We start from the raw sequence: 21,774 nt of genomic DNA, 5'->3' as shown, positions 1-21,774 counted from the left end.
GGACCCGCTCTGAAATGGATCAGATCCTTTTTGAGCCAGCGGACATACCAAATAGCCTCGGCTGCTGCATGCTCGGGACACTTCAAATCCCCCCATGGAGTACCACAAGGTTCCATCCTTAGCCCCCTTTTCTTCAATCTCTATCTTAGACCTTTAGCAGACCTTGTGGAAGAGGCGGGACTTACCTTCATGTCGTATGCAGACGATTCTCAGATTGTCTTCTCACTGTCTAAACCCCAGATATCATCTTCGTCTCCCTTAAAAGAGGGCCTTCTGAACATCTTCAACTGGATTACAACTAACCAGTTGAAATTAAATGGAGACAAGACAGAGATTCTCCTCCTGGGCAAACAGCCAGAGCTGTGGAGTACACCACACTGGCCTGCCCAGATGGGCAATCTTCCTATTCCAGTGACCCATGCTAGGAACTTGGGGGTAATACTGGACAATTCTTTGTCCATGAAGCAACAGGCCAACAAGGTAGTGGGCCTTTGCTTTACGATCATGAAGTGGCTCAGGAAGATCCTTTGGATGCTGCCTATCCCCATGCAGAAAACAGTGGTCAATGCCTTAATTACATCCCGGCTTGACTACGGGAACATCCTGTATCTGGGTGCAAACAAGGCAGTTATAAAGAGACTGCAGCTTGTACCGAATGCGGCAGCCCGACTCCTCTGTGTTATACCCAAGCACAACAGCGTGTCCCCTTACCTGCGTGAGTTGCACTGGCTGAGGGTTGAAATTCGTATCAGGTTTAAGGCTTTTAACTATATGTTTAAAATCAAAACAAGTACCGCGCCCAAATATCTTCAGACACTGGCCTTTCCCTACATTCCAGAAAGAAATCTACGATCAAAAGCAGCTGAACAATTTTGTGTGCCTAGATTCAAACTGGCCAGGATGGGAGGAAGATCCTTTGCATATCTAGGCCCATCCATCTGGAATACCCTCCCTATCCATATACGAAAGGAGCAAAGTCTCACCAGGTTTCGAAAAGAGATAAAGACCTGGTTGTTTGACCAGTGTCTTTGAACAACTACTGCTGTATTTTTCACCATGTGTCTGTGTTCTTAGGCGCCGGGAAACCCTTTTTGGGTAGCTGTTTGCGCCATATAAGTTATAAAAAAAAATAATTTAATAAAACGCTGTTTCGGGTTTATCCTCCCGAGCAGCGAGTCCGGGATATTCAGGCTATGATTCCGATCTTTCAGCCTCTGTCCTTGGTTTCAGTCAGGATGACCCTCCGGCTCCAGGGCCTGATGGCCTCCTGCATCCTGTTAGTGCAACATGCCAGATGGCATATGCGAGCTTTGCAGTAGGACCTGAAGTCCCAGTGGGCGCAGCATCAGGGCAACCCGTCTGATCATGTGCAGATCTCGGAGGGCTCTGCACGACACTTGCAGAGATGGCTCATGAATCGCTATTGGGTCAATGGCAGATCCCTCTCCCTTCCCCAACCGGAGCAAAAGGTGGTGACGGATGCGTCCCTCCTGGGATGGGGAGGCCACTTGGGAGAGGCGGAGGTCAGAGGCCTCTGGTCTCCGGCAGAGTCCCGGCTCCATAGCAACCTTCTGGAGCTGTGGGTGATCCAACTTGCACTGAAGGCATTCCTTCCCTCTGTCTGGGAAGTGTAGTGCAGGTGTTCATGGACAACACCACCGCCGTGTGGTATTGCAACAAACAGGGCGGGTGGGGTCGTGGACCCTATGCCAGGACGCTCTGCGCCTCTGGACATGGCTGGAACGTCAAGGCATTACCTTGGTGGTTCAACACCTTCTCTGAACGTCAGTGCGGACAAACTCAACCGCCGGTGCATGATGGATCACGAATGGCGTCTGAACTCGGACGTAGTGCCGGGTCTTTTCCTGCAGTGTGGAGAACCCTGGTTAGATCTATTCGCCACCGAAGAGAATGCGCAATGTCATCAGTTCTGCGCGTGGGAATTTCCAAGGCAGCACTCGCTTGGCGACGCTTTTCGTCTCGAGTGGAGCTGCGGTCTGTTGTACGCCTTTCCGCCTATACCACTTCTGCCCAGAGTGCTGAAGAAGATCAGACACGACTGGGCCCAAGTCATTCTTTTGGCTCCGGACTGGGCTTGAAGAGTATGGTATCCCAAGCTACTCAGTATGAGCATTGATCCGTCTACCTCTTCGGGAGGATCTTCTGTCACGGCAGCAGGGGACGGTCCTCCACCCAAACCTGTCCAGTCTCTACCTCCAGTGTGGAATATGAGCTGCGGCAATTTACACCTTTCGATCTTCCTCCCGAAGTCTGTGATGTCATTCTGGCAGCCAGGCGTCCCTCCACTAAAACGGTATTCGCCTGCCGATGGAACAAATTTGTGGCATGGTGCACAGCAAAGGCTGTGGATCCCCTTGCTACCGGTCTTTCTGAGGTTCTTCTGTTTCTTCTGTCTTTGGCCCAGCAGGGCTCTGCTCTGGGCACTATCAAAGGTTATCTTTCTGCCATCTCTGCTTTCTAAGGCTTCCTGATCAGCCTTCTCTTTTTAATTCCCCGGTTGTTAACCGTTTCCCTCAAGGCATTACACACACTTTTCCTCCCCTGCCTTTTATAATGCCTCAGTGGGACTTAAATCTTGTCTGATGTTGCGCTCCCTTTGAGCCTCTTCATAATTGTCCTTTATGTCTGCTTACCTTAAAGACTGTTTTTCTGGTTGCTATCACCTCTGCCAGTAGAGTGAGTGAGCTCCAGGCTCTTTCTTCTAAACCTCCTTTCCTTTCTGTTCATCCGGAAAAGGTGGTTTTAAGGACCCGTCCTTCTTTCATGCCAAAGATTATTCTGCCCTTCCACATCGGGCAGACCATCCCTTTGCCCACCTTCTTTCGCGCCTCCGCATCCTTTAAGGGAGGAGGAGAGGCTCCACCGTCTGGACCCAAAACGTGCGCTCGCTCTCTATCTGCAGCGTACACAACAGTTCCGGGTGGATGATCAGCTCTTTGTTGGCGACGTGGGCACCAAAAAAGGTCCAGCTGTGCACAAACAGGCCATTTCAGGTGGGTTGTTTTGTGCATCAAAGCATGTTACTCCTTGGCCAAGAAGGAGCCTCCTGTGGAGCTGTGTGCCCATTCGACCAGGGCAACTGCAGCCACTACTGCCTTGGGATGCGGTGTTCACTTGTAGGACATTTGTCAGGCAGCTATGTGGGCCTCGCTGCACACGTTTACAAAGCACTACTGCCTTGACAGTCAGTTCCGAAGAGACGGCTTCTTTGGCCGATCTGTACTCCGTGACTTTTTGGTGTAATCTCGTTCGCAGACCCACCACAGGGGTTGGTATTGCTGGGGTATCTATTCTAAGGTATGGAATCTATCCCTAACTTGTCTCTTTCAGATGCACAACTTACTACTTGTGTAACAATATATCTGTAAGAGACATTAGTTAGTAATAAATTCCTTACCGCCCCACCCATCCTCCCTGTTCTGCGAGCTGATTACTAGGGTTACGGTTATCCCTTTTTAGGGCCCTAGTTTTATGCACCAATGGTCTGTCTCTTGCATGGATATGCGTTTCAGCGTGGAAAGTCGTGTGCAGAACTGACGTCAGCGCGCATGGGTGGCGCCTAAGTAGTCACCGTGACGTCATCTCGACGCTTACGACTCCAGCGATAGACGCGGAGCCGCACGACTCCAACTACTGATGCGCAGGGGTACTGCTAAGCAAAACTTTCCGGATACAGGCTGGCGCCTGGGGATATTCTACGGTAAGGATCTATCACTAACTAATGTCTCTTACAGATATATCGTTACACAAGTAGTAACTTGTGCTTTACTTGTTATAGTTAGGAAGATATTTATCTGAGTCTCGTTCATACTAATCATATTCCAAAATGATTTTTCAATTGTTGTTTTATTTGTGATTATTGCTTTTTAGTATTAAATGTATCTAACACATTATCCACTGAATTTAAAGATTGAACTTTTGAAGAACCACAAGATGCGTAAAATTCTTTTTGAGCTACATGTTTATTAAAATGTTCAGATTTGACTTCACTGCCTAATCTTTGAGTGCAATTACCACTACATCGCAGTGACAGTGTTCTTATCAGCCTTCCCAATATGTTTAGGGCTTTCAGAAAACAACACATTGAGTGTGGGGGATCATTGGCAAATTCGCTATTATAGTGAATTTTCAATTCTGATTAAACCTGAAACCTTTTGAAAAATTCTATCCGTATCTCCCTTGTGACCTCCAATATCCCAGAAGTCATCCGTGGATTTTGTTTTCGAAATTCAAAAACGTTGTCTGTAAGCAATTGAGCTAATCCTGGAGAATGAAAAAGAACAGAGATTAAATTCCAGAAAATGCCGGGCATCAGACTGATATTAGAGCCTTTTAGAGACCAAATCAGTTTTTATAGTGTAGTCTTTCAAATGATGGCACTAGATCATATCATATCGTCCATACTGATGGGCACTGATTAAACTCCTCCATAATCGAGGAAGAGCTTCATCAGCATCTGAATTTTTCAGTCAAAGAATAAGCATTATGAATATATACTGTAGTATACTCAAAATACTCACAAAAGTGAGATCAGAAGTGGCAGCTCATCTTCGCCTCCAGTGAGTACATTTGTTTCCCTTGTATGATAACCGACTTGTCAGGCTGCCTCTGTCTGGTTTGCTACTCTCTTCGATCTGGGATATTTCATCAACCAGAAAAGGTCTCGTGATCCAATCACAGATACCTATGTTTATAGAATCTGTGATAACATTTAATGTTTACACTTTTGTAGTGATCTTCGAAAACGAGGTAGTGATAGATTTTTAGGTCTCACCTGAGACAGCGCATGCGCAGTCGCTTGAGAGATATTCTGTTTACATGCTGAGGTCTTATAGCCCACCCACTATTTACCATACGTTGGCTTAATTGCCAGTCTTATTTGCTGACTTCTGTTTGGTCAATGTGTGCTGGCTTCACCTTCTGTTCATGTGCTTCCTCTGCCTCCTGGAGCATTTACCAAGTACTGCTTCTGTTTTTGCGGAGTGTCCTTCTGCTGCTTCCGCTTTCTAACATGACCTATTTTATTCTTCTACTTGCTGCAGTTTGTTTGAATGTATTTTTTTTAGGTTGTCGTGCGCCTGGTTTTGCTCCGTGCTTTTGATTTCACTGGTTCCCATGTTTGCTCCCTTTTAATTATCATTCCCCCCCCCCTATTCTCTTTGGTGGAGCATAACAGCACCAGCATGCCACAGGTTGTTGTCATTACTTTTTACAATGATTTCAAAATACAATAAAGGCTTTGCACTATTGCTATTAAGTATTAACTTGTTTAGTTTGTAACATAGTGCTTTTTTGGTACATGCTTTATGATTTGTAGATGTCTTGAGCATGATAAAAATGGTTGCGCAATTATGAGTTTGATGGAATATTCTAGAGTGAAGATAACATTATATAATATTGTAAAGCTCTTTTTTTGTTTGGCTGCTTCTATTGCTCTTCTGTAGCGTAATGTGTACAATGTGACAAACATTACCATACAATACGATACAATGATGGCTCATACCATACTATACAATGATAGGCAATATAATACAGTACCATACTATACAATGACAGGCCATACCATACCATGCTATAAAATGACAGGCCTTACCATACCATACTATGACAGGCCATACTATACTATATAATTACAGGCCATACAATATCATACCATTACCATACTAGAGAACGACTGGCTGTACTATCCCAAAACTTAACATACCATACAATGACAAGCCATACCATACCATACAACACTATACAGTGACATGCCATACCACACCATACCATACAAGGACAGACCATACCATACTATAAATTATAGTCCAAACCATACTAAACATAATATCATACAATCCTTTTGAATGATACATAGCCATCTCAACAATCCCATAGCACTAGGAATGACTTAATGCCCCGGTGCTCATATCCCTGAAGGGATTTTGGGTGCTGTTCATGCTACAAAGGACACTTCTCTCTTCTGGATTCACAGGACCATTGAGCAATCCTAAGTGGGCCCTTACTTTGACATAGTGTAGTCTATATTGTATCAAATCAATCTCATCACTGCCTTTTAAAATACAAAAGTATGCATTAGTCAACAGTGTAATATCTCACTCATGACAAATCACACTGACATATATGTGCATATTTATTCTCTAGTGTTAAGCCATTTGCTCAGCCGCCTTACTCCTTACAGCCTGCTGGGCCCCCTCCACCTGTTCCAGGTAAGTCACTGAAAATATCTTTTTTTCCTATAATTTGTTCTTCTCCGGTCTCTTTCTCTGTTTTCTGTCTTGTTTGCCTCTGTCTCCTTCCTTGTGTCTCCTGCCTCCCAAAACAAAGTAAAGCCGCATGGTTCAGTTGACGCGGAGTAAATGTGCTGAAAATTGCAGAACAGATGTTTTTCTAGATGCATAGGGCGACCCAAAAGTGACACAGAAAGAGGAGAGTAAGGCTCTGTTGATGTTTGATTTCTTCTTCTTCCCTGTCTTTAACACCGATGAGCTGTCTGAAGGATTTTCTGTCCAGCTGCTTTGCAGGAACATTAGTGTAGCTAGAACATAATCTTTGAGTGTGCCCTGTTTATACTTAAACTTATTATTGGGGACATTCAGAAGTATGGAACCTCTTTGGCAAACTCTTCAAAGTTAGCAAGACATTTAAACGGGACCAAGGCCCCTGGGAAGTGCCAAGGATGCTGGACAGAGGAGCCAAAATATCCATTACGCACTTCTCCTTTTAAGGCTATATGTAAGACTGACATTAGGGGCCTGATTTAGATCTTGGTGGATGAGTTACTCACAACGATGACGGCTATCCCATCCACCGAAATATAAATCCCATTATATCATATTGGGTTTATATTTCAGCAGACAGGGTATCCGTCACTGTTGTGAAGGAGTATCCTGTCCGCCAAGATCTAAATTGGGCCCTAAGTCTGGAAGATTGAACATGCCAAGAGAAAGAATGCAACCCACTCACCCAAAGTTCAGGGGATGAGGGTATAATATAGATGCTCTAGAAAAAGGGGGTGTAGTATAGCTCATTTATGTCTGAATTGTACAAAGATGTTTATGCTTCATTGCCAGGTTATAACACCTCTCCAGCTAGCCTGTCTCCGGTCCCCAGTGGCCCCGCGTGGCAGGGACGCTCCATCGGTACACCCAAACTACGGCTTGTCGAGTTTTCAGCTTTCATGGAACAGCAAGGAGACCCAGAATCTGTAAGTGTTCCCAGTCCTAGAATGCCTTCGGCTGGTCACAGTTCCATGTCTGTCAGCACAGTAGTCCTACTATCATCAATTCGGTATATGCAGGCCTGGATGAGAATAACATGCGTTTTATTCTGTATGAAAATGCTGCAAGACCTCCTTATTGTATTCAGAATGCCGTGAATAAGTTCTCGTTTGCCAGTATGTACATGCTTTTACATAAGATCTCAAACAGTGGGAGAAGTACCGTCTAGTAGAAGCCAAAACTGCTAGATTTTAGTCATTTGAATAGGAGCTGATAAATGTATAAAAGTAGTTACTACTTAAAGAAAGATTGGCTTGAACTACCATGGCTACCATCGCTGTTTTTACAATAGATCATCTGTGCATTTTTCTTTTACCTTTATAACTCTTCCGATCAGAAAGTAAAAGTCTGGCCAACCTCATCTTGAGGAGCTCCTGTTTGATCTTCCATTTTGCTTACCACACTAACACATTTTATATAAATTATTTGTAAGTTAAAACAGGACTTTAAGTGGGTTGGGTACCTCCGGGTCTCAGATCCGGTAGTATTTAAAAGGACATTGAAAAAAGTCCCATTCATGTCCTTAACTTTACAGGCAAAATCATTGATCGATTTCTGAACGAGTGTTAAGGGAATCCATGTCGTTCCTGTTTATATTTCTGATGCTTTACTTGATCCTTCATTCCCTAAAAGTGCTTGCTTTTTTTTAGGATGTTACAGTTTTTTGTTGACTGTATTACTCTTGTATAGTTCATACTTTAAACTGAATCGCATCCAGGTGTTTATAACGTCCACAATTGAGTTGTGGTTGAAGGCAGTGCGAGTTTCTTACAGTGCCTGTCAGTGGGTCAAAAATGTGTTGGTCTCTCTACAAGGCACTCTACCTGAATTTTAGTTTACATGTTTAAGCTACGCCCTTAATTATAAAGGCCACTCCCATCTTAGCAGCGCCCCCCGTTATTTTTTCGCCCACTTAAAGTCCTGTGTTAAAAACGCGGGTCTATGAACATAGTGAGACCACAATCCTAATTGCTTTAAAAGTAACAAATAAAACCACGTAAAAATAGGAAGAAATTATGCTTTTCGAGAGGGGACGTAATTGGCAGTGTTTCGAGAAAGGAATATTTTTTATCTATTTGCGAGTGGTCATTATTTTGCCTTTATATACAGTGTTATATACTGGATGGCAATTGCAGTTGAGGCAAAATAGAAGGAAAAACAGCAGTGCTTTGTAGTTTTACATGTGGCCACTTGATGGCAGTCTTACTCCTCTGCTAATTGGAGCGAATCAGCCACATAATTCAGGCTATTGACTCCCTTGATGCTGGCTGAAGGAGTTTGCGTGAGCATGGTAAAAATACTGAGCTGTAGGATGACAAAACCAGCCTTCACCTGGGCTCTATTTAAAAGGAGCAGAGCATCGAGGGAGACTGTTAACATCCACGGTTAAATTGGGTGCTCTTTATAAAGACAACCATCATCCTGATGAGGGAGGTGCAGAGCTAAGCATAGCTGGCAGTAAAAAAACAAAACAAGCATTTGTAATGCAAAAGGTCTCGCATTTGCGAGAGTTTAAGCTATTGGCATTGTAAATTACTATGCCCTTTCATTTATGTTTTATAAACCAAAACATAAATGAAAGGCATTGTCATTTACAATGCCAATAGCTCAAACTCGCGTTCATGCGAGACCTATTGCAGCGCTTGATGCTGGACTCTCCAGCTCTAACCCTGGATGTGCCAAGGAGCTGAGTCGACGCCGCTGGAAGCACAAACACAACCCGTAGTGCTACAGATTCCCTCAGAGGCTGCGCCCCAGCACTGCGCCGCTGCACTTTGGCATACTATGTCACTCGCATTGTAGCACTAGAAATAGCAGTTAAATAAGTAAAAAAAAATTACGGCAGCTAAACACACAATGCTTTAACAGTAATGAATACAGAAAATGCCAACAGCTAAACACGGAATCGATTTAAGCGCAACGCTTCAACAAACAAGCGTTGTTAGCATTGAAGCGCCGCACTCTTCAAAACATGTAGCTCAACAAACAAGCGTTGTTAGCATCATGTTCTTCAAAACATGAAGTGCAGCATCGAAGAAATGGGTGCCCTGGAAAGTGAAAAGAAAGTGTGCAGGAAGGAACATTAATTAAACAAGCATACTTGCATTGTACTTTACCAGTACTCCTCAGCCTAGAAAGGAAGTGAGCTACCAGCTGCAGGAGACGCTAGAGTGCACCAATGGAATGTAGGAGGCGGAAATACAGTCCTTTTATTGATTACACCAGGTCTTGCAGACAGTGCATGCGCGCTATAGATTCGACCTACAAAAATACAATCATAACTTGCATGTATATCTATTGCTCGCACCTTCTCCTCCCTCACACCTCTAAGTGCTGTGTCCCAAAGTCTCATGCATGACACCAAAACACTTCCCACATAGGGTCACAACAAAGAAAAAGTCCTTCCAACCACAAACTCCCCGTGATATATTGTGCATCAGAAAATGTGTTTCCACAACCCACAGTAGTGTAGGAAATGCTATATGAATGCCCCAGTGTAATACTCTACAATATCCTCTTTGGTCCTAGGGTTCTGGACCTTCATCAGAGTCTGCAGTACAAGCTCTGCATGAAATTGGTCTCAGCTTAAGGCAAAATGGCTTGGGGTAAGGGTTTTGCAGAACTGCCAACACACACACACACACACACACAGAGTACCATCGTGTGTCACATGGTATCGGATCTCATCATATGATCAACCCGTGAAGAGCCGACATCACATGGTAAACACAGGGCAAGCTAGAAACCCCTCCACACCGTGGGGGTTTCAAGCTTGTGAAGGCTCTGACATGATCCATTCCGACATCTGATTCCACCTCCCACATGCCTGTAACATTGGAGGCTGTTTTGGAAGTCATGGCTTGCGTTTTTTGTGGGGGTAGGGTGGGGTTATGAGTGTGGTGCTGACTTCAGTGCATCAACACAAACCCAGCCCACCAGCTCTCTGGCCCTGCATATCGTAAGCTTCTTCGACAGTGACTGGCCACATCCTTCCTCCACACACCCACAGTCACTTATCCTCTCTCACAAAAGGAAATTTGTTTTTAGAGGTCTGATGGACAGAGTGCAACCTATGAGAAGAAGGCTCTGTCAGCTGTGTAGCATATGGGGAGGGAGGGTTCCCTGTCATTGGATGATCATTGGTTAGCAGATTTGATGTTGTTTCTCTTTGAAAACCCTATGGGTGTGTGACAGCCTCAGATGGTTGGAATAGCATGATTGGGTTAAATACCCATGAAAATAAATGGAGGAAGAATGCAGCTGCATGGTAGGAAGCCTGGGGGGCAGCTAAGCAGGAACCCTTGCAGGTCATGAACTACTGCTTGGAGCCTACTAGAGATGTGCCATTGGGGGAAGGAGGTGATCGTCCCCACTGTAGCACTTGTATAGTGCTGCATTGTACGCACAATTGTCCTTATTGGGGAGTCGGGAGATTATGTTCATCTTACTGGAATTTTTGAACAAAAGCAGTCTTTGGCACATATTTTGATAAAAAGAATGACTGTCACACTTGTTTGTCAATTTTCAAGAAAGCTATGTGAATATAACAGTTACAAAAAATGAAGTGAAGCTGGCGAGAGTGGGGAGGGCTATCTTTGAAAAGAACAAGTAAGTCACAAAATAGATCCCAAATTAAAATACATTTAGATGCTGTGTGTGTTTTGGCTTATTTTCATTCCACAAGAAACCTTTATTTGATATGGAGATAGTTCTGGTCATGGCACATTGGCATTAATGTGTATATAACTGATCGTTAGGCATGGCTAGTGAGTGTTGCGTGCGGTAGTGAAGCAGCAGTGCCGGCTATCTATCTGTTGTGACATCATGGCATAGGCATTAAGGGTGACACAAACCTCTTGGTATATTTGTGGTATATAAGGGACTGGGGTTTTTTGTTATTTCAAACATTAGTAGTTGTAGATATAGTAATCTCCGAGTCAGTCGAAGAGCCAGGTTTTGAGATTTTTCCTGAAGGTGTCCAGAGTGCGGGAGCTTCTCATGTTGCCTGAGAGCTCGTTCCAGGTCTTTACTGCGACGTAGGAGAAGGCTCTTCCACCTGCTCTGGTTCTGCATATGCGGGAGGTTTGTGCTAGGGCGAGATCGGTGGAGCGAAGGTTCCTCTTGGGTTCGTAGAAGGAGACTCTTTCGTTGAGGTATTTGGGCCCGATGTTGTGGAGGGATTTGTAGGTGTGGGTGAGTAGCTTGAAGGTTACTCTCTCCTCGATGGGGAGCCAGTGGAGGTCTCATAGGTGCTGGTTCATGTGCTCGTGTTGTGGGGTTCTGAGGATGAGTCTGGCCGTGGTGTTCTGGATGGTTTGGAGCTTGTGTAGCAGGGTTTTATTGATTCCGGCGTAGAGGGCGTTGCCGTAGTCCAATCTTTTTGTTACGAGTGCGTGGGTGTTGTCAACATCCGAGAAGCATGTAGAATTAGAAATTTTTAAAACCCAGAAATATACCTTCCCCCATGGCACATCACGTAGAGCGCTTGTACAAAAGGATTGGCTCAGGGAGGAGGAGGTGGGTGGGGGGTGAGAGAGGGGGTGAATCAAGGAAAGGCCATAGTTTGTATACTGCTGTGATTACTTACTGGTAATAGCAATAATCTGAATTCTTCTCTTGCCACGATGAATCACATATTGAGGCTCCTGTCTCCATTCACAATCCCTTCCTATCGTAAGAAACACCCCCCTCCATCTCACTTCCTGTTCCGTACCAAGCCCACACACCGCACCGTTAGACTGACTATAGGACCGGAGGACGGGCCCGATTCATCACAATGAGAAAAGGACTCAGAGTAATGCTATTACCGATAAGTAAATGCAGCATTAACTCCCCGCACCTCTAGCCGTGATGAATCACATAGTGACATGTACCAAAGCCATAAAACGGATTAGGAGAATGGCACAGAAAAGGCCAACACAAATATAACCCACAGGCCAAATGAAAACTAGAAGCTAGAACTTGCAACCCAACAAGTCAGAAACCTCCAGACCCTGAAGCACCCGATACGGGACTCAAAAGTTAAGGGCACTGCCCAAGCAGCAACCCAACAAAGCACCTGCAAAGGACCCTGGAGTACCGTAATAGAAGCAGACATGCCCCGAGTAGACCTCCCCTGTCTCCCCAGAGGAGACATCAAACCAAACTGCTTATAGGTTAGCAGAATCACTGACCTAATCCACCTGCACAAGGTCTGAGTAGTAGGTTCATCCCCATTCTGGGCGGAACCAAAGTACACAAATAAAGTGGAGAAGAACCAGAACACCGTCCACCTTACCAGGAAGAACAAAAATGCCTGTCGCACATCTAGCGAGTGCAGCGCCACATCTCACGAGACCAAAGATCAGGGAAAAGCAACGGAAGAAATTACTTCCCACTGAGAATACACCTTGTGCACACAGCCAGGTCCCCACAAAGAACAATCCTGTGATCAAACACACAAAAGAAAGGAGCCCAAGAAGACAACTAACTGAGCACTCCCAGCCAACAAGCAGATTGCAAGGCAACCACACAAAAAAAACACCTTTAAGGTTGAAGGTGAAACCCCATAGATGTCAGAGGCTCGAATGGGGGGACATTGGAGAGCCCACAAAACCAATTGTAAATTCCAAGAGGGACACACCACCTGATCATCCACCAGACCCCACCAGGGGGACTGGAAAGCAATAAGCAGAACCCACCACACGATTGGCTGAACTAAGACCAAACTGAAAGCCATCCTGGAGAACTCCAACACCTGAGGCAGAGAAACAGGAAGAGGAACCACCCACCTCCGAGAACATTAAGCCTGAAATGTCTTTCAATTCCGAGCAGAAGAAGACCCTGGAAACCACCACCAAGATGCCTGTACAGAAGAGGAGATAGAGGCTGAACAACAATCCCTACTGCAAGAGCCAAGCAGCCAGCTGGTGGATTGCCAGGGATCGCACCTGGAGACATGGAAGCCTCAGGGGAGATTAAACTAGCAGGAGCCGCCATCCCAGATGCCCCATTGTCACCAGCAATAGAGGAAGTCAAAGAGTGCAAGACCATGCCAGAACCACCAGAATAATCTAGGCCTTAGCTCCCGCACCAGAACCAGAAACCTCTAGATCACTGGAAATGGAGGGAAGCAAACCGACCAAAGGAGAAGGACACAGCAGGGCTACTAACCCCGAAATTGACCATCTGTGGCAAAAACCCATCATTAAAAGGCAATTCCAATCAAAGGGAGACCACCTGAACAGGAACCAGACCTATAACCAGCAGATGCATATGAATGGAATGGCTCGACCCCACCGAAAACAACAGAACCTCCAAAGACTCGGAAAAACAGTCATGCATCCAACCGAACAACTGCAGACAGGCAGGCCCCAGGAGACCACAGGGCAAAAAACAACAGCAAGGACAGCACCTAGAAATGAATGAATGCCACACGGAGCAAAAGAGGATGAAACTTACACCGCCAAAGTATAGCTGCCGACATAACAGCCAGCAGCTCCTCTGGGACCAGGAAATCCGACACCCCGGACCCCACCGGCAAGGCCTCTGCCTGAGTCCCAAAAATCCAACACTAAGGATCGAGCTGTCACTGCCCCATATGATGCCGGCTGAACACCAACCAGAGGCTGTAAAAGATGCCTGCAGGCCACCATCCACCTTGTGAGCCACAATATCGAAGGCAAAACATTCACCCAGAATAAAGAGGAACTGCCAATAAGGGGCCCAAGACGGAAACAACCGTGACAGAATGGGGCAACAATGAATCCCCACCTGTCAATGGATAGAACTTGTGACAGAAAACGGGTAACCAGGCAATGCTCAGGCTCAACCCAGTACACATTGATCGCCACCTTAAATAAGGGGTGCAATGTCAAAGCCACCGCTGCAGGCTTAGCAGACGCAAAACAAAGCCACAGCCAGAATGATGCAGATATGAGGCACAAGATTTGCCAGAACATTCCCAGAATCAACTACCCACCAGGCCCTACATGCCTCACAGTGACGGATGCAGCCGAAGAGATGAACTCTGGATCATCCATCTACCGGACCGAATCCTGCAGAGCGAAGGAATGGAAAACAAGACCTTAGCAATCCCAGCATTAACAGGGCCTGAACTCCAACCACTGACAGGAAAACACACACCAGCCGGGGCACCACCAGCCCCTCTAAAACATAAATCACTTTGACAAGGCTCAGTAATGCACCAAAAATAGGGCTGCAGAGATACCAATGCCGAACACTCAACTCCACATTGAGAGTCTAAGACCATAACCACTAGGCCACAATGAGCCTTGGTACCAGAAAAAAGGGTCACCTCTAATCCTGCCATAAGCTCAACAAAATGGACAAACCAGCAGTCAGATAACCGAAGTAGTGTATTGTCCCCGCCTAGCAAAAAGACCACAACCCAAAAGAACTCCACAATATCACCTCCAACAGCACGTATCTGTCACTGGCGCATACAGCAGATCCCCTGTAGTAGCATAGCCACCCACGAAGACACACACTGCATGCTTCTCCCTCTACTGCCTATGCCACGCAGAGAACATGGAAGCGGGGAAAAACAGTGACAAGAAAGTACTGTATGGACCCCTCCTAGTAAATCAGACCCTATGGAATCCTCGACAGTTGTATAGTAATCCGGGGACTCCGAAAGCCAGCCTCCGTATCACACTTCACCGCAAGCAGGAATAGAAAGGCACCACAATGCAGCAACTCCAGGAGCCTCAGAAAACTGCCCCTGCCCACAAGTTCCCCAATGCAGACGCAAAGCCAGTCAAGCTTGGAAAACAGTAATAAATAAAGAAGTAAAACATTTTTTTTAAAACACAGCCCCCACATTGGCTGCTGAGTGCAGGCATATCAACCAGTTAGCAACCTACTGCAGCTTCTAAGGCTCCATTGGCTCAGTTCGCATAAAGCAGACACCGAAAAATATCCGACCGTGTACTGCCCAAAATGGCTCTTGTTGCTAAGTTATATAGAGTGCATTGGCCATGACTCCCCAGCGCTGCAAGGCTATTGATGGAGTAGGAATGTGCTGTAGTAACACCGGCAGCAACAATAAATGCAGCAGGTTGTAGATTGCACATGCTTATTGACACTAAAGAAGGAGGCTAAAACACATGGGCAGTTTAACATGACCCTTTGGTGCAAAAACAACAGGGTAGTCTGTGGTTCTAAAACTTGCCACAGCCCAGACAAGGAGCGTAATCAGCTCACTCGCTCTGAGAATCACAGAGAGCCTTGCAGGCCAAACATTCGGGTGCCGAGGTGACACCGTAACCCGGCACCCAGACGTGCCCACCCTGGCCGGAGGAAGGCACCGCAACCTCTGGCCGGGCAGGCTCCCAAACACCTTGCGGGCTCTAGGGGATCTAAAGCCTCCCAATGGGGAGTAGAATCTGCTACCCCCCGGCATTGCTGCAAGTTGAAACATGCCTCACACAAACACACCTGCAAAAACAACAATTGATGGACAGAATGCAGAACAATGTCATACATTCACCCAGTACAGAGATCTGGGTCTAAATCCATCGTTTTTTGCTCACCATACCATTCAAGTTTGAACCCAGCCATATGCAAATCAGTCTTGACCCTGTGCCCAATGGGAACAGTCCAGCCCAAACTTCCAGGTCCTCCCTGGACTGGAAACAAGCATCCTCGGACGGGTTTCGGGGTTTCACCCCTCTTCAGCCAGGATAGCTTGACTCCAGTGGCATAGTGAGCACGGGACCCACGTCTGGGCATTCCCTTCCCACTTGGGGTGACAAATGCAAAAACAACAATTGATGGACAGAATGCAGAACAGTGTCATGCATTCACCCCAGTACAGAGATCTGGGCCTACATCCATCGTTTTTTTGCTCACCATGCCATTCCAGTTTGAACCCAGCCATATTCAAATCAGTCGTGCCCAATGGGAATAGTCCAGCCCGAACTGCCAGGCACAGGGTCAAGACTGATTTACATATGGCTGGGTCCAAACTGGGGAGGCATTGTGGGCAAAAGAACGATGGATTTATCCCAGATCTTTTGACTGGGGAGAATGTTTGCATTGTCAGCATTCCGTCCATTTGTTTGCTGTAACACTTTTCGCCCTACGTGGAATGGGTATGCCCAGACGTGAGTCCCTTGCTCACTGTGCCACTGGATTCAAGCTAGCCTGGCTGAAGAAGGGTGACGTACCCTGAAACCGGTCCCAGGATGCTTGTTTCCGGTCTAGGGAGGACCTGGCCTGGCAGTTCCATCTGGACTGTTTCCATGGGGCACAGGGTTAAGACTGATTTGCATATGGCTGGGTCCAAACTGGGGTGGCTTAGTGGGCAAAAGAACGATGGATTTAACCCAGATCTTTTGACTGGGGAGAATGTTTGCATTGTCAGCATTCCGTCCATCATTTGTTTGCTGTATCACACAAACACACCGGCACAGCGTGGCAATACGGGGGTAGCTCAATTCGCTGGAGCACACACACTGGGTCTGCCCTGAATCAAGCTCATAAAAAGGAATAGTAATTGAGGAGGGAGGTTTATACGTTGGGAAGGGATTGTGCATGGAGGCACAGGGGCCTCTACATAATTCATCACGGCAAGAAGGACGAGGAGGTAATAGAAATTGGCCTTGGTGCAGGTCGAGGTTATTGACAAGCTCCTCAATGGAAGCAGGCTATAGTCTTTAAAAAAGGTCACTGACCATTTCCAGATTGACTCATGCCAGAGACTAAGATCTCTGAGGCCTGTTTTACCAGTAAGGGTTGAGAGCCCACAAGGGCTATTGCTGGGGCACATGGGATTGCCCTCTTGGTGAGGTTGAGTGGATTGGCAATGCAGCGTCACCCGGAGTAAGCAAAGGTGATAGTGGAGACAGCGAGGTGATGTGAGTAACAGTGTATTCAAGTCTCCGACTTGGAGTGGTGGTATCTGTATTGTAGCTTCCTCTTGAGAAAGCCCTGCAAGACACCTACTCAACCCCTGTATTTGGGCCACTAGGTAGTAGAGCTCCAACTGCGGATCCCTCAATTTCCCAGAATCATCCAGAAGAAAGAATTTGGTCATTGCCAATCTCCTTGTCACAGAATGCCTGAACAAGTCACCCAGGTGCTGATCTAGGTCCCCAAAAACTATGCAGACAAAGCTAATGGTAAATGTGCAAAAAGAGTGGGGGGGAGAGATTCACCTTTTTTGGTCGAGCCTGGGTAGCACATGAGCTGCTCAGCGAGGCATGCTGTATTAGAGTATGGACTTGAAGCTACGCCCACTCTCCACCCTTTTTTTTAATTGGCTTGTGTCATTGTTCTATTGTCTTAGTAAATACGAACTTCTGACTCATTAATAGGCTTGTTAGTCCCTCCTTAGTACCGCCTTGTCTTCATTTGTAACCTCCCATGAGAACTGGTCCTTTTACTTCTGTTGTTACATGGTATGCCTTATTTAGTCTACACGATTCAGAAAAGGGGGGTGGTGATGGACAGAGCATCTGAATTAAGCAGAACACTCATACCCAGTCAAAAGATCAGGGCTTGATCCATCACCGTTTTTTAGCTCACTGCACATCCCAGTTCAGAACCTGGCTACATGCAAATTAGTCTGTCCCTGGCCCAGTGCATCATGGGAACAGGGCAGACCAAACTACCAAGCCAATTCTTTACCGGAAAGGAAACAAGCTTCCGGGGACCGGTTTCTGGCATTGCAGCCGTCTTTGGCCTGGCTTGCTTGAATCCTGATGGTGCAGTGAGCAAGGGACTCATGTCTGAGCATACCCTTCCACTCCTATAGTGGCCAAAACGATTCAGAAAAGGGGGGTGGTGATGGACAGAGCATCTGAATTAAGCAGAACACTCATACCCAGTCAAAAGATCAGGGCTTGATCCATCACCGTTTTTTAGCTCACTGCACCATCCCAGTTCAGAACCTGGCTACATGCAAATTAGTCTGTCCCTGGCCCAGTATATCATGGGAACAGGGTAGACCAAACTACCAAGCCAATTCTTTACCGGAAAGGAAACAAGCTTCCGGGGACCGGTTTCTGGCATTGCAGCCGTCTTCGGCCCGGCTTGCTTGAATCCTGATGGTGCAGTGAGCAAGGGACTCATGTCTGAGCATACCCTTCCACTCCTATAGTGGCCAAAACGATTCAGAAAAGGGGGGTGGTGATGGACAGAGCATCTGAACTAAGCAGAACACTCATACCCAGTCAAAAGATCAAGGCTTGATCCATCACCGTTTTTTAGCTCACTGCACCATCCCAGTTCAGAACCTGGCTACATGCAAATTAGTCTGTCCCTGGCCCAGTGCATCATGGGAACAGGGCAGACCAAACTACCAAGCCAATTCTTTACCGGAAAGGAAACAAGCTTCCGGGGACCGGTTTCTGGCATTGCAGCCGTCTTCGGCCCGGCTTGCTTGAATCCTGATGGTGCAGAATCGCTTTGGCCACCACAAGTGTGGAAGGGTATGCTCAGATGTGAGTCCCTTGCTCACTGCACCATCAGGATTCAAGCAAGCCGGGCCGAAGACGGCTGTAATGCCAGAAACCGGTCCCCGGAAGCTTGTTTCCTTTCCAGTAAAGAATTGGCTTGGTAGTTTGGTCTGCCCTGTTCCCATGATGCACTGGGCCAGGGTCAGACTAGTTTGCATGTAGCCAGGTTCTGAACTGGGATGGTGCAGTGAGCTAAAAAACGGTGATGGATCAAGCCCTGATCTTTTGACTGGGTAGGAGTGTTCTGCTTAATTCAGATACTCTGTCCATCGCCACCCCCTTTTGAATCGCATTATTTAGTCTACAAGCACTATTTTCTTTAGGGAGTTTCTCCTGCTGCATGCAGCAGGCATGACATGCTTTCCTGCAACATTCAGGGCACCATGCGTGCTTTCACTTTCTAAGCAGCCCGGAACAATGGTGGCTGCTTCTTTGAAATGAAATGGCATGTTTGAGGCATGTGGGCTGATGAATTCACATCTTGTGCATAGATCGCCGCCTAGTGTTGGGTCCGGATGATTATACATTGTTGTCCTGGAAGAGTCTTCGAAGTATCACGAGATAGGTGGCTCCTCCCCCGGACTACAGTGCGCATGGGCATCCTCTCCATCCTCAGATTGTTTTTTTCCGCCATTGGGTTCGGATGTACTTTTCTTAACTCAAGTTCGGAAACTTTTCTACAAGGTCAAAAGGCCTTCGGGGTCGTCGGTATTGTTATTTCGATCGGTGCCGAGTTCTTCTTCCAGTTCGTTTAGGAGCAGGACGTCGAAGAGAGCCGCGTGGCCTTTTCGACACCAGAGGCCCGATCGTCGATGGAATGGAGCCCGTTCAAACGATGCCCCATATGTAACTCTAAATACCCGCACATCGATGTACACCCGGTGTGCAACAAGTGCTTATCACCAGACCACAACGAGGACAACTGTCTAGCTTGTGCTCGGTTCCGGTCAAAGAAGACGCTTAGACTCCAACGTGCAGCAAGACAAACTATGACGAAGCCAGCGCCCGACCCGGTGAATATCTTCGATGAAGACGACGATGAGGTCGTCGAGACTGTGGATCCAGAACAGCCGTCGGATCCAGGTTCGGAGCACGACTCCAACTACTATGAAGACGACAATGAACACGTCGATGAAGATGAAAACGTCGATGAGGTAAGGGACGACTTGTCCCCCATCGGAGCCGTCGATGACGACTCGAGTGATGAACCAGGCCCAGCAGTGGGTACTGGGCCCAAAAAAAACACTCAAAAACTTTCAAAGGCTCAGGTCGAGGCATCGCCAAAAGGCCTTAGCCAAGATCATGACAAAATTTCGATAGCCCCGCGTCTCGGCCCGGCTACGAATATACCACACGAGCCATCGGTCGCACTACTGAAAGCGAAACGAAACGAAACCTATCGAGTCGAAAACGAAACCGAAACTGCTGAACACTGTCTTCGGATCGAAGAGTTCGAACACATCGGATTCGACATCGAAAAAAAGTGTTGACGCCCCTGCGGGGTCAACCACAAAAGGTCTCGAGCCGAAAATTGGTGCGCTAAAGTCTATCGCTAAAGCCAAGCACGTCGAACCGACGAGGTCGGCGTCGACCGACAGCGACATAAACAAGGAACTCGAGTCTCGGAAGGCTCTCGAACCGAGGCACCGAGTCGAAAAACCACAACTCGTCAAAGCCCTCGAGCCAAAACCCAAAGACGCCTCGAAGGAGCAAGTCGGATCGAGGAAAAGAGCACACCTCCGACGCAACAAGCACCGGAGTCAACGCGAGGCCAAAAGCACGACGACAGGGCAAAGTCCGTCGGTCCGATATCAACGCCGGCACCTCAGCCGCCGATAAAATTCGGACTGCCCCCGACATCTCGGCCTAAGGCGATCGATCCGAAAACAGGAGTCGAACCACCCAAAACTGTGTCACTTGGAAAAAGGAGTCATCCTCTAGGAGAGGACGTTATGTACCAGGAGCCCTCATATGACAATCAGTCGAAGCTACTTATCGACTCCGAAACCGGCAGACTTACTGTTCATCAAAGAAAGATCAGGTCGGAAAATCCTCTGGAATCATATATAAAATTCCACTAAAAAGGAAAAAAGATTCTTCAACTTCGCCTGTCCATTTTGAAACTGTAAGGCACCATGGCCAGGACACTGCTGCTTACTCACCCACACGCTCTAATGAGGATATGGGGTATGACTATGATGAACAATATAATTACCCTGCGGACAATGATCAAGATGACCAGACTCAAGCCTGGACAGACCCTATTGACCAGGGGGAGTCACAAACTATTCCTGATACTCCTTCTTACCCTGTGAAAGCTTCGCCAACAGAGGACACAGCAGCGTTTAACGCATTAATAGAGAGGGCAGCACATAATCATGATGTGGACATGCATGCTGACCCAATTGAGGAGGATTTCTTGTTTTACACTTTCTCCACTTCAGAGAAATCAGTTAAAACATTGCCAATGTTAAAGGGTGTCCTGAAACACGCAGGAGACATTTTCAAGGAAACCACAAGAGCAAGGGTTGTTAACCCCAGAATTGAAAGAAAATACAGACCGGCGCCTGTGGACCCTACATACATTAAGGGACAGCTGCCGTTGGACTCTTTGGTGGTGTCCAATGCTCGTAAACGTGCCAACTCGCAAACTACTGGTGATGCTCCTCCTCCAGACAAGGAGTCTAAAGTATTAGAAGCCTCTGGGAAAAGGGTGGCTACACAAGCAGCTAACATCTGGAGAATTTCCAACACACAGGCCCTATTAGCCAGATACGATAGGGCGCATTATGACACATTAGAGCAACTGCTACAACATTTGCCTGATGCCTACAAGGAAGGAGCGGAAACACTAATACAAGAAGGTAAACTGATATCCAACGCATCAATTAAATGTGCGCTGGACGTAGCAGACACTGCAGCCAGAGCCATCAACACAAGTGTCATGCTCAGAAGGCATGCTTGGTTGCGCATCTCAGGGTTCAAACCAGAGATTCAAACCACATTATTAA

At 46.8% G+C, this 21,774-nt stretch overlaps 1 protein-coding gene across 6 annotated transcripts in view; it reads left to right on the top strand.

The window, feature by feature from the left end:
• Positions 1 to 21,774, top strand: part of TEAD2 (TEA domain transcription factor 2) — a 474,234-nt gene that overhangs the window by 435,511 nt on the left and 16,949 nt on the right. For all 6 annotated transcript variants that reach the window (XM_078655077.1, XM_078655080.1, XM_078655076.1 and 3 more), the window contains 2 exons: positions 6,166 to 6,230; positions 7,095 to 7,228. In XM_078655077.1, coding sequence (XP_078511203.1) covers positions 6,166 to 6,230; positions 7,095 to 7,228 — 199 coding nt within the window. The remainder of the gene's footprint in view (positions 1 to 6,165; positions 6,231 to 7,094; positions 7,229 to 21,774) is intronic.

This window comes from Lissotriton helveticus, chromosome 7 (genome assembly GCF_964261635.1).
Source record: "Lissotriton helveticus chromosome 7, aLisHel1.1, whole genome shotgun sequence".
NCBI classification, from domain to species: domain Eukaryota; kingdom Metazoa; phylum Chordata; class Amphibia; order Caudata; family Salamandridae; genus Lissotriton; species Lissotriton helveticus.
The sequence above is the reverse complement of the archived record's forward strand: the minus strand, read 5'-3'. Positions and strand labels throughout refer to the sequence as shown.